We start from the raw sequence: 13,933 nt of genomic DNA on the forward strand, positions 1-13,933 counted from the left end.
ATTGTCTGTGGCGTGCTTCATCATGGAGTCTTTCATCCAGAATAATGGTACATCTGGGTGGGTTGACCTTCCTGATGTAGCTATTGGCTTTTGTCATGTCCTTCAAGCTAGTGAGTATAGACCAAGTTATTATCATTACCCAAAAAACATATACTTTTTAACAGAGGAGTAACTAAGTCTTGCAATATGCATGAAGCAATTATTCTCTATACTCATGTGAGAAGTTAGCCAGGCTAACATCCTGGTGCATAGGTGCCTTTTGGTGTCGGGTTTCGTCCTTTTCAATGGAGAGCTGCAAAGAAGTGCTGCAGGCGACCAGAGGAAATGTGTCCGGGTGTATCCAAGGGTGGATCGAAGATCTGAAGAACCTGAAAATAGAGGGAACAGAGTCTGGGTCACTAGCCAGTGATCAGGAAGGAACCAGGCGATGTTGCGTTGATTCAGGTGAAGAGGTGAAGCTTGTCTCTGCAGCCACGAGGACCAGGAAGCGACGACGATGACCAGGAGCTGGATGCGAGCTGTCCCACAAAGGATCTAGTTGACTGCGGTGTCGGTATCCGGATTGGATCCAACAAGCCTTGGCAACCGCAATCCACGCAGGAGATGAAGATTGGCTTCGAGTCAGACCAGCAAGGTCTAGGGCGCTTCTCCTTTGCAGGGAAGCTGGAGCAAGCCTGGAGCAACCAGGAAAGTAGTTCAAATTCAAAGGAAAGTCTTCAGGGGGCTCACTAGCCAACAGACTAGGAACCGGAAAGTCGCGTCGAGCTGAAATGCAAAGGCAGGCCCCACGCGGCACTCGTGGAGTGTGGAGGGCTGAGCTTCGGTGCAAATGGTGCTTGGGTCTGGGGCTTCTCGTACCCCAATACACAACTGCGAGGGTACCTCGGGAGTCGAGCAGTTAGCAAAATGCAGGATGTCCAGGAGTTCCGGTCCCACGTGTCTCGTGTCTACTGCGGGTCTCAGCTTTGCTGGGATTGTAGCGCATGGTCAGAGATGTCTGGATGTCCATGTCCTGAGTCGCTGAGTCTTCGGGTTCCGGCGGGAGCGTCGACAAAGCAGACCGGCAAGTTACTGGTGGTGCCTGTTTGCACAGGGTGCTCACTCCTTGACCACAAAGGGGATGTCTTCCGTCTTCTAGTCAGAATAGAATGTCGAAGGTCCAAGAGTTCTGTTTCAAATTTTCGTTCCAGGATAATTTAAAGTCCTGGGGACACAGCTTCTATACATATACTCAGTTCAGGGGCTGGATTACCTGCTAGGTCCCTCCTATGGGTGGACCTGGGAAGGGGGTGGTTACATCCCTTTCCCTTTGTCCAGTTTCACGCCAGAGCGGGGCTGGAGTGCCCCAGCAACTGGTTTGAACCGGGATATACATGGAGCACCCTGTGTGCTCCAGGCAGTGTCTGGAAAAGCATCTGCTGATGCAGCCCTCCCTGCCCCAATACAGAAAACCCTGTCTGGGGAGGTGCTGGCACCTCCCTTGACAGGAAACCTATTGTCCAGGCCTCCCCTGCTGGAGTTTCGTCCAGCAGCAGGTCAGACTTGTGTCTGTGGCAGCAGCATCCATTTTGTGATGCTGAGCCTCTGATTTACTTTAACCAGGGTAAGCAGTAACTACATGTCTTCTCCCTCTAGAAGGGTGGAATGCTACCCCCGCCACCAGAACTAGCGGGGGGGGGGGTAGTATTCCAAAGTGTTTGACACCTCACACGACATGTTTTGATAAAGCCAAACCAAAGTTAGCCTTAACCGTGAGGATTATAATGCACTTAAGAGTATATGGTATGGCTATATCATAGAACAGCTATGAGGAGATGGTTCCGAAAGCTGCAGAGGGGCTCATCTCATGCTAGGGCACCCTCTCACATAAAACCAAGCACTCTGCCTTCAGGATTGTTAAGGCCTGCCATAGGAGTGACTTATAGGTGCATATGTGTCTATATATAAGGTAGATATAGATATACCAGCCTGTGGTGTCAGTTTGGAGGGCCGGCCAGGGGTGGCATAATGCATGCTGCAGCCCCTGGTAGGCCTTGGATGCACCTATGCCCTGGGTACCTAGGGTACACTATACAGGGGCTCCCAAGGGTGGCCCAGTAACCAATCTGGTATGTACCTAAAGTACATGGTATCAATTTAGAGAGAGAACAGCTAGGCTGTGGTCCTGATTAGCTGGGCCACAGCCAGTCTAAAGTCGAAAAACCAGAAAATCACAGCAAAAAGTGGGGGTGATCCTAGGAAGCAGACCCTACTCTCCTACAACTCACAGCCAACTTCCGAATCTTGATTACTGCACCTCTCTCCAAAGGGTTTTCTCCCATTCGCATTAATATGCCACAACCACTCACTGATAAGGAAACTACAGGCGATCAGCTAACTTTTAACTGCCTTATCAAAGCCACATCTGAGGTGAGCAATCGATTACAAAAGTATGTGGAGCACAATCATCTCCTACAAGTTCTAAAACTAAGTTTCAATCCCCAGAGGTTAACAAAGACTGTGCATGCGAATATCATGCATTCACTGAGTGCAAAACAGCGATCCAGATACTCCTTAATATCTGGCACTGTGGATCATGAGATCCTATCTCAAAGACTCAATGGACTGATGATGGGATCTGATGCAGCCTTAAGCTGGAGTGTATTCTTCCTCCAAAGCAAACAAGCATACATTACACTGCAGGAATCATCAAAATAAATTGTACATGTGGTGTGCCACATGCCACCCACACCCCACTTTCACTGGTCACTATTTATAGACTGCCACTGTTATGCATACTTGAATGTCACCACTTTCATTTCCAATTGTATGTCGATGGCACTCATATCCATATTCTGCTAAGTAATACATTGTAGAACCAGGCAAACACCACTGAATGACTCCTGGATGAAAGAAACTTTCATCTTCCTAAACAGAGCAAAGAGCCTGCTGCTGGAAGGAGCAGACCGTGATGAATTTAATTCTGCATTTTCTACTGCAACAAGACCGGTGATTCCACAGCCATGTCACAAAAAAAAAGAATTTTATAAATCCAATTAAACATTGAGATATTATTTATATGCCAAAGCAATGCTGTAAATGTACACCTGTGCTATACGAAATCTTCCACTCCTGCAAATAATGAAGGGAGATAAATAGAGCCCTACCAATGGAACATATGGGCTGATCTAAAATAGTTCATTTAGGTTTCCCAAAAAAGCCCACAGATATGTAAAGTCAATAAAATCAAGAATCACACAATGCCTAAATGTTCAGAAACACAATCCCATAAAAGAAGCAAGATATCAAGGCAGCTCATTGGGCACCAATCAGCCCAGACTCAGGTGTGACTTGCACTCAGGCTTAAGAGCAGTAGAACATTAAAGTTCTTCAGGCGAGGGCTTGTCAGGCTGATGACTGCTAAAGAGAGACTCAAGATTTTAGATTTGGTTGTGCTCTTCCTCCATTTGACTTGCTCCGCTACTTAGATACTTCCAGCTGACTATCCTGTCACTCTGTAGTACAATTTTCTTTGACAACCATTTGGGGGACTTGGGGTTGGCAGTCACTCTAGAGTGAATTAGTCGATGCTCCACCATTAAGGTTGTTACTCTATGTTTACAAAATAGTGATGCAGTTTTAGGATAGAGAGTGGACAAATCACTTCATGTTGGCCTAGGACTAGGAGACAGATGAAGTTAATAGGTCAGTAGCTGCAGATTGTTTGTGACCAAAATTAATGTAATAGGATAGCAGGGAAGACATTCACATTAGAGTAGAGGCATTTCATTGAGTTATTTGATATAGCACACACCTATTTCTAAGGACTATTGTTTTATAGAGTACATCTTAAATATGACATATAGTACATAGGATCATTGCTGAATACTGTCTGATTGAAAGCCACATTACAGGGGAGCAGACAGGAACTTCTAATTGGGACAATATTAGCCAGTACTCTACTAAATGAAGGACTATGCAGTTGTATTTTAGAAATATGTTACAATTTAAAGCACATGGATATACAGTGATTTCTCCAAGATCTCATTGTTTTGATGACTGAAGGCAGGATTGGATCCCAGCCTCCAGGTTCTAACAGCCTGATTCATGTAGGTAAATTGCACTCGCAAAGGGCCAGATTCTCAGAATCTGGCCCTTAGCGAGTGCGATTTTTGCATTTGGTATTCATGATACCAAATGCAAAAATCGCTATGTAAGAATTCGCATATTTGCGTGGAATGGCATTTAAGGAATCTCTAATAGAGATTCCTCAAATGCTATTCATGACACACAACAAAATTGCGATTTTGGACTTTTGGGGCCGCTATTTACCGACAGGTCAGACCTGTCGGTAAATAGCAAAAACTCAGAAAAATGCTTTTAAAAGCATCATTCAAAGTTGCATGTAGCACACACACATGTCCTTTGGACATGTGTGTGCGCAACACCTGTCCAAAAGTGCATTTTAGGGGTGCTACAGGGCGTCCTTTGGACACCCCTGGCACCCTTAAAATCGCTATCTCAGTTGCGAGTAGCAAATTGCTACTCGCAAATCCCCATTCATTCCAATGGGCCTCTTGGCCCATAGGAATGATTGGGGAGTATTTGCGAGTAGCAAATTGCTACTCGCAAATAAAGAACATGTAGGAATCGCTATTTAAGTAGCAATTCCTACATGAATGCCGTTTTGCGTGTCCTCAATAGCGATTCGCTATGATTCGCTATTAGGGACACGCAAAACGGCATGTACATGAATCAGGCTGTAAGATCGGAAACCCCACCACTAGTCAACATCACCTTCCAAGCATAGATGCAATTTGTGAGTTGTGTGCAAAGGAATGCTGAAGATCCAGCCACTGGATAGCTATTAAGGCGGTGTCATAGGGCAGAAGACAATGCAACCAGTACCAGCACTGTCCTTTAAATTTGATATGACAAGGGCTTAAATAAAGGTTTTATCAAGGAAATAATTGGTTGCAACGTATTATATTTAAAGAAAAGAATTATCAAGTCAGGCAAATTAATATTAGGGTAATTGAATATAAGTACTCATGTACCAATAAAATGCTTTTTAGTTCTGTGGAATAACAAGGTCAATAGGTGGTTATGGAATTATTACTTCCTGGTAAGTGTTCAGAGTGAAAAAGATGTTGAGTGAGCTCAGAATTGTGTGATTCTCTATCACAATTGATGGACATAGGGCAGATATATATTGAATTGATATGGTTTGTTTTTTAGAACAATTATCCTCATGCAGTTGTCATCAAAGGAACACATTATCAAGATTTAGTGACTCTGTCTTGTCACAATTAACAAGATCTGTGATAGTTAGAGTAGAATATAATTTGTTTTGTAAATAACATGTGCGTAATGTGATAACAATATACATTTTCCTTTCCAGTCCATTGTGGCGTATTTCAATAAGCATGCTGGGAAAACCAGGGAGGAAGCCAAACTTTCCTTCCTCAAGATTATCTTCAAGTGGCCTACATTTGGATCTGCATTTTTTGAAGTTAAGGTAGGACAAAGGCACAGAGCAGGATTTGTTCTTAAGTTGCACAATTCTATTAGTACAGTTCTACAGACATACGAAATACAGACTGATCAGTGTAAAATTCTTAAATACAAAAACTGCAAGAACTCCCTCCCATATTAGATATAACTTGGATTGGTGAATATCTTGCAGCGTTTACCTGGGATTGGGGCATTCTGGGGCAGAGTCTGGTTTGCCTGTGTACAGTGGTCTGATAAAGGCAGAGATACATGTGTTTTTTTCAGGAAAATATAATTAATGTGGTGAAAATTAGCAGGATTTCTAAGTGCAGTATTTTAGTTCCTCAAGTACGTCATAAAATGCTTTGTTACTTTCTCACAGCAAACAACAGAGCCAAATTTTCCAGAGATCCTGTTAATTGCTATCAACAAGCACGGGGTCAGCTTAATTGATCCAAAAACCAAGGTAAGACCAGATTTAAAGAGGCATAATATAGAATACTGTTGCAGCTCTCTGTTTCTCTCCAGCCCACCACCATGTGCAGCCCCACTATTCTCTGTTGCCAGCTTTTTATTCCACAAAATCGTGAATATTTCCTTTCCTACTCGTATGTTTACTTCTTTAATAGTCCAGAAATTTGCTTTCTCAACACTGGGTAGAAGTCCCACAGAGCAGAATCATATAGTTTCTCCAAGCTTTAACACAAATAAAAACAAAACGAGTTTTGTTTTAAATTATTCTGTATTTACAATTTTCTTCTTGTCCATCAATTCAAAATCATGAATCACATTTTCATATATATTTTCTTTTAACACATCTATCCATTGTTGATTCAAATTATGGAGGTCAACAGCTAAACTGCATGGTCCAATTTCAAAACGAAATTCTTATTGAAGTCTTCCATTTCTGGATTTGCATTGCATGTCCCCAATACATTTATTGAAAAGGTGAATCTGAGAAGTGCGAGAGTCGTGATATACCGTAGATCCGCTCTTAGTCACAGTGCAGCTATTGCCTTATTTTCCATGGTAGTATAACTAGTGAGATGCAAGTGAAGTAGTGCATAAATAAGCGTGTACACTTATGGAGTGTCATCAGAATTGTCTTCTTGTTTAACATGCACACTCCACCCTTTAGTAAGATCTCCTCCCTGCAATAATCGCTGTCATGTTAAAAAATATCTTTAAAATGTGCTGAAGTGTTGCAGCATCTGACACTCTAACTCTCAACCACAATGCTACCCATCTGCATGTGGTGACTTGATAGCATAAAGACAGCTCACACTGAAACCTATATGTCCAAAAGACCCAAACCTTGGTCTGAGCATTTTCTTTCCCATTACTTGCTTTATAATGACAGGCACTGATTGCTTATTTTATTATCCTTAATTAGTTATGTTGATTATTAATTATTATTTTAGTAATGCTTGTTTGTTTACGATATTTAATTGAACACTCATCATGTTCGCTTTGGTAATGAATGAGCAAATAATTTGTTTCAAACCTGGCTTTTCCTGGACTCTGAAGCTACCTGTTTTTCTGTCACACCCTAAAAGAGAATGTTCTGTTATGTGTATTTGTGTAAAGCGCACTATCACTCAAGGGTATCATGGCGCCTCTGGTTATTCATGGAAGTAAAGAGTTCGGAAAAGGGGTGCTGCCCTCTTTGTGTCGTGCCAAACTCCCTGGTCAGATGCAGATACAATTAATGAAATGTTCTTGTCTCTAATTCTTTAACTCATTGTTTTTCTGACTATGCTTGCAGGATATTCTCACAACCCACCCCTTCACAAAGATTTCCAACTGGAGCAGCGGGAACACCTATTTCCACATCACTATTGGAAACCTGGTGCGAGGAAGCAAACTGTTGTGTGAAACCTCACTGGTAAGAGCTAGGAACATCTAGGTTCATAGATTGATGCAGGAAAGTAACCCTTTCGATGTCTCTGAATGTTACTTGAATGTAAAACTTGCACCCCAGTAAGTGGAGAAGGAACCAGCGGGTGCCTCAATCAAACATAATTCATGTATTTTAAAGGGATTTACAGTCACCTACCATACCTGTGCGACATAATTGGAATTTTGTTCCCCCATAGAAATTCATTTTTTGAATGTTGATATATTGGGTGTTATTGTCTGATGATGTATTGCAGGGTTTGTATTCTTTTTCTTTGAAAACAAGTCTTCATAATATTAAACGTTTTTAGTGTTTTCTTGAGTTCGTGGCTCAAGGTTCATCACTTACATGTGGTCCTGCTAAGCCAGCTTATACTGAAATCACAGGTCAGAAACACCAGATTATCTCTTAGTATTTTTCCACATGAATGGTTATCTTGTTGACCAAGTGGACATTACTTCTGAATATTAAGGCAGCCTAACGGCCAGCATGTGCTTCATACTTTGCTTCGTACTGGGCTGCAGACCCCTTATTGCATACCTTAGAGCAACTAAATGTTTGTATCCATAAATCTCAGCCTTTCATGTACCAGGTGACTACAGATGAACACTGAATGGACTGGATGATGATAGCACAATTCCATGAGCCAGGATGTATTAAGTCTACGGGGCATATTATCAAGGGGGTTTATCTCCGCTTTTTTGGCTTTAAAAGCCAAGAAAGCGGAGATAAAATTATCTCCCTATTGCCTAGCTGTCTCTAACACCAGTTAGCGACAGCTAGTAGGAGATAGCGACCATCTTGGGCCCCACTTTGCATGTCAGCGATATTTATCACTAATGACATGCAAAGTGGGCGTGCCAAGATGTTAGCGACTGGAAACTGTCGCTAACATCGCTATCTCCCATTACCAACTTTTGGAGGTATTCGCGCTAAGCGCAAATATCTCCAAAAGCTAACACCTGCCCTGAGCAGTTCTTAGCCATGTTATCCAATGGGAGGTGGATAACATGGCTAAGAGCATTAGCTCGGTAATGCATGAATATCACTGACTTTTCAGCGATATTCATGCATTTCGGCCGATTTTTATCGCTTAGGAGATATACCTTGATAATAGCAAGCCTCCGAAGCGATAAAAATCGCCGCAGCTCGGCGTTAAAAATATCGCCGCTAAACCGACATAGCGATAATTATCGCTAGTTGTTGGTAATATGCCCCTCCATTTTTGTCTCCTTTTCTCAAGTTGGAGTGCAATGCACTTCTCACATTTGAGCTGGTGTTCTTTACCACCATTGGTGAGTGGCCTTTTAACTACGTCCAAAAGTATGTAACACATCAACCTGCTTAATCAAAGGGCCTATTTCCAGTAATGAAAAATGTTCCTTTCTGTATGAATGGGCAAGCAATCCATGACCAAAACAACAGTGCTGTAGGTTTGCTTTACAAAGGTTGGTGACAAAAATTCCTTTCACAACCGTTAGAATAAGACAAGAAAGCTTAGGGATTGGATGAACACACATTGTACCGTACCTCTTTTGACATATCTAGAGAGTACAACTAACTGTATAAGGCTACAAAATAATATGTCCATTTGGTTGTATATCTATTGAAGGTATTTTACTGTAAGCAAGTGGTGTAACCTCTGACATCCATTTGAGGCTCACTTGTATAACAGAAGTGTGAAGAGAGGAACGTTTCAAAGGACTGTCACTCATAAACCAACCCAACTCACAACAACACAGTGGCGTTACTGTCTAAAGTAACTGTAGGCTGCCTCGCTTACACATACAGAAGACAAGCTGTCTACGTGTGTTTACAGTGTGTTTGATTCTTTTTGCCAGCCTGGTGTAGGTGGATATGGACATAGAGCAAATTGCCATACAGGCTTTGAGTTGATCTCTGTGTGCATTACCTCCTTCGTTGTGGGCCTAATTCCCCTGCTGTGCGGGGGGAGGGGGGCCGCGTGCGGTGCCGCCGTGCTTGTGACGAGCTCGGCTCGTCACGCTGCACAGTGGCGCTGTGCTCTCCGCGCGTCATGACCACGCCCGTCTTCGGACGTTCAGCACAGCAGGGAAATTATCCCCGCGTGGGAGAGTTGTGGCTGTTATGACGAGCTCAGCTCGTCATGAACACGGAAAGTTTTAAGCCACCAGCAATGCTTGCACTGCTTTGGAAACAACTGCACCAGAGCTAATACTGGAGTGATAACTGACTACACATTAAACATACAATATGAATTTACCAAACTCACACCAAAACCCTACAGACCTGGCACCGGTTAATGTGTCTGACCATTAATAGGCACAAATGAAAGCTCAGAAGCAGATATGTGTGAAGGGGCAGAGTTATGAATGCTATGCATCAGTGTAATGTCACCAGTATTGATGCAAACCAGAATGAAATATGAATTTGTTGTTTACTCTCCAGAGGAAAACGTTTTTGTGCTATAATGTTGCTTGTAAGTAACTCAGTGCATTACAAGGGGGCATCCCTTGGGTGGTACATGGGAGTTCTCATGCTGCCCACCATCGTTTTTGATGCAAAGCCGTAACTGCTGACAATGGTACAGAGGGCTTTGTTCCAAAAGTTAACACCTCCTGTGGTGTGGTTCAGTGCAGCACTCAAGCAGTTTGAAAGGTTTTTAGGTTAGTCTAAGCACAGTATTTTGTACTTGAAAGGTACTCTTCCAGTAAAAGAAAACATATACTAGACAGCATGTGCACACCTTTGCAGTGTGGTGCAGAGGTATGTGCTTGGTGCTGAGCAGGCTCAAGGAGTGCCAGCAGCAGGGATTCAAGCAGCAGGTCATTGTAGATATGTGATCTGCTCTCTCTTCTACGTGCAACACAGCACAGAAACTCAGAAACTTTCACCTTCCTATTTAAATTTTGTGGCTGGATGTTACCAATAGGGGTTGTTGAGCACTCCCTGCCACAAACAGAGGCATCCGATAATCATTGTCCTCTGTGAAAAATTGGCTTGTTGGTTGATTGGGGGTGTGAACCCTGGTCAAGTAGCAACCACAATCCTTGTCAGGGTGAGGCACAAGCCAACCCTAAATTAACCTGTGCTCAACCCTCTGGTAGCTTGGCACAGAGCAGTCAGGCTTAACAAAGAGGCAATGTGTACATTATTTGTGCAACACTTCAAATAATAAAGTGAAAACACCACACAAAAAGGATTCCATGCCAGATTAGAACAATAGAGAAATTTTGAATAAAGAAAACGAGACAAAAATAAATAAAATGGAGCATGTTCCGGCTACGGGGACTCACTTATGCTCGGTGAACAGAGTAGCTTAAACCTGGATTGCCGAGCATTGCATTGGTCCACGTAAAAGAAATGTTGCGCAGCTGAAGGGTTGCATCAGGTCCAACATGCGGCGCAGCTGCGATTTAAGGTACTGCATTGTCTTCTAGGATCCTGTCGACAAGGCCTTGTGATGCGAAATCTGACATAGAGGATGAATCCCACAGTTAGGGCAATACGTTGGTTCATGAAAGGCTGTGATGCGGAGTTCGGCATTGCTATCAAGGCTGCTGACATTGATGGGAGGGCCTGCGCTGAGGATGCGTCACACAGCAGCAGCCAGGATGAGACTGAGGGCTGCAATGCGGGTGTTTGTGACTGGTTGATCCACGCAGCAGCTGAAATGTGTCAGTTCTGCTCAGGATTGCACTGAGCAGCAGACAGGATGCGTCAGTGCCGCTGGATCCTCAGAAGCTGACGGAGCACCTTAGGCCTTCTTCCAAGGGTCCAGGTCTGGGGTGGCACTACTTGATAGGTTAGACTCACAGATAGTCCAGGTGCTGGGGTCGAGGTTGTCTGTCCTCAAGGCTCAAGTCAGAAGGTCTATCAACTAGCCCTTGGAGTCATTCTGGGATCCTGGGTTTAACAGATGCAGGTCCAGTCCTTCTCACCTAGGCAAGAAGTTAGCAGGCAGCAGATTATCACAAAAGGGCAGCAGTCCAGTAGAGTGGAAGTCCTTTCAGCGGCACAGCAGTCCTTCTTTCTGGCAGAGTATCCACAGGTCCTGAAGTACACTGAAGAGGTGGTGTCCGAGGTTCAATATTTAAACCCAGTTCTGCCTTTGAAGTGGGAGAAGCTTCTGCTTCAAAGGAAATTTCTAGAAGTCCCCTAACATCCTGCCTTTCCTGTCCTGGCTCCAGACTTTCTAGAGGGGGTATGCAGCCCTTTGTGTGGAGACACGACACAACCTTTTCAAGTGTAAGTAAGGCTGTGCCCAGCTCCGCCCTTTCATCTGCCAGTGATGGCCCATCCAAGCACACCTAAGCTCTCTATTGTTTGTGGCTTTCTAGGACGAATACACAAAGCCCAACTGTCAGCTACACTCCATCATGGAACCCAGGGAAAGGCTTCAGGTCCTAAATGGCTAAGGCAGGAAAATGCCAACTTTCTAAAAGTAAACAGAACATAATGCCAGTACTGCACTATTATTTAGTCATTGAAAGAAAGACACAATGAATCAAACAATTGTCCCTTGAGAAACCACTGTTTCAGTTAGAAATTAATCTAGGAAATGTTTTATTTCTTTTTAGCAAAAGACTTTAACTTTTATTTCGAACCTTTTTTTTACATTTTTTTAGATTCTCAAACAAATCTATTGAAGGCCCTTGATTTTTTCTATATTTATATATATTGGATCATTTTTTTAGAAATAGAAATCACACTCATACTCTATGGCCAGCACGGCTGCGCGGGCCATTTTTGGCCTGCACAGGCGAGTCAGAGCCTCTGGCCTCCTGCAGTCACTTTATTGGCTGCCTGTCCGGAAGCGGATAGTTTTTAAAGCCTTGACCCTGGCCCACAAGGCTCTTTATGCCAAGGGAGCGAAATATCTCCAGAAGAGGCTAGCCTTTTATCACCCTACCCGTTCCCTCAGATCCGAGTCTCTTTCCCTGGCCGTGGTCCCCCGAGTAAAGAAGGCACGCATTGGGGGCCGATCTTTCAGGCTGTTGGCACCGCAGCTTTGGAATACTCTGCCAGTGGCATTGCGGAGTACCTCCAATCTGTTGACCTTTAGGAAGGGCCTGAAAACCTGGCTCTATGCTCTTTAAATACGTTCTTTTCCGCTCCCTTTCTTTTGTGGTGTTGTGTTTCTACTGCAGGTTTACATCTAAGCGCCGGGACACTCCTAGGAGTAGCTGCGCGCTATACAAGACCTCTGTAACATTAACATTAACATTAACAAAGCTACTATCTATACAACATATACACTGTGGCACAATCATACACCTATTGGCCTAATTCCACTCCACACTCATCCTCACATCATACACACTTGGAAATGCATACCCATGGTGTAGGAAATGGGGTTACCCAAATCTCTAAGGGGGTAGCATGGAACCAAGCGGGCAGGCCAAACTTCGGAGGACATGTGAAGCACTCACACAGTACCCACAGTCAACACACAAGGCACACCACAAAAGAGGCAGGACACCAGTGTGAGTTGGAAAATTAAGAAGTTTAGTATCTCCAACCTGCAAGGCAAAAATGCATCAACAGTGGTATCATAACACGGCGCCAACTGGCACCAGAGCCAAGTGTATCAAGGGGGGATTATTTACATGGGAAATAAGGGCTGAGTCTGTAAGTCCATGCTGAAATCAAGAAGAATGTTTACATTGTCATTAAACCTGGGGTCACAATGGCGGGGCCAACTCAGGCTCTCATCCTTAGCGGTTTAACTCCAACCCAACCCCTGCAAAGGAAAACTTCATGGCAACACAGCAAATCCCAACAGACAGGAACACCTGTAATAAATCAGTAAAGGGATATAACCAGGGGCCTGGAATGACACGTCAGGCCAGCACCGGGGCAGAACACCTGCAGTAAAAGGGCACATTAACATTAGATATCGGTCTCATCACCTTAGGCCAGGGAGATGACCATTTCATCAGGGTAGTAGGCACCTTGTATGCAATTGAACCTTAGGCATACACATTACGCTGTGACATTAAGTATTTAACCATAAGCATTTCAACACTGGCACCGACCACGTGCCTCGAGGCCCTCCCCACTGTACTCCTGCAGCCGGCAGCAACACACGGGGCGCTCTCTTCCAGGTGGAGTCACCTGGGCCCCTCTTGCTCACGGGGACCCGGGGGTTTCAACACGCCTCTGGGCGGCCCATCGGGGCTCCCTCGTCCTCACGGGAGCCCCCCAGTCTCTCTGCTCCTCCGGCCGCCTCAGGTTGGGAGGCGGGGCTGGCACCGACAGTGTGCCCCGGCCCCGCCTAACTCACCGGCCCCTCACTCAGAGGCACAGACCGGCGGGGTGGCCTCCCGCTCCGGTCACTTCTCCCGGGGCTCCCTCCTCTGCACGGGGGCCCCGCAATGCCGTTGCTTCGCCCGGGTCCCCCTCCTACCTCACCGGGACCCGGGGCTTAGGCTTGGCTCCTCTTCTCTGGCTATCGGCCGGCAGCCAATCCTTGCGCGGCCTTCCAGGGTCAAGGCAGCGCAGGCCAATCAGTGCACGGCATTGGCGGGGGTGGGCCGATGACGCGGCCGGGCCCCCGTCACGTGATGGGGGATGTCGGCGGCC

At 44.8% G+C, this 13,933-nt stretch overlaps 1 protein-coding gene across 1 annotated transcript in view; it reads left to right on the forward strand.

Annotated features, from left to right (window-relative positions):
- Positions 1-13,933, forward strand: part of MYO7A (myosin VIIA) — a 778,803-nt gene that overhangs the window by 753,659 nt on the left and 11,211 nt on the right. The window contains exons 47-49 of the mRNA XM_086933887.1: positions 5,381-5,497; positions 5,855-5,938; positions 7,238-7,357. Coding sequence (XP_086790013.1) covers positions 5,381-5,497; positions 5,855-5,938; positions 7,238-7,357 — 321 coding nt within the window. The remainder of the gene's footprint in view (positions 1-5,380; positions 5,498-5,854; positions 5,939-7,237; positions 7,358-13,933) is intronic.

Source organism: Lissotriton vulgaris, chromosome 8, assembly GCF_964263255.1.
Source record: "Lissotriton vulgaris chromosome 8, aLisVul1.2, whole genome shotgun sequence".
Classification (NCBI taxonomy): domain Eukaryota; kingdom Metazoa; phylum Chordata; class Amphibia; order Caudata; family Salamandridae; genus Lissotriton; species Lissotriton vulgaris.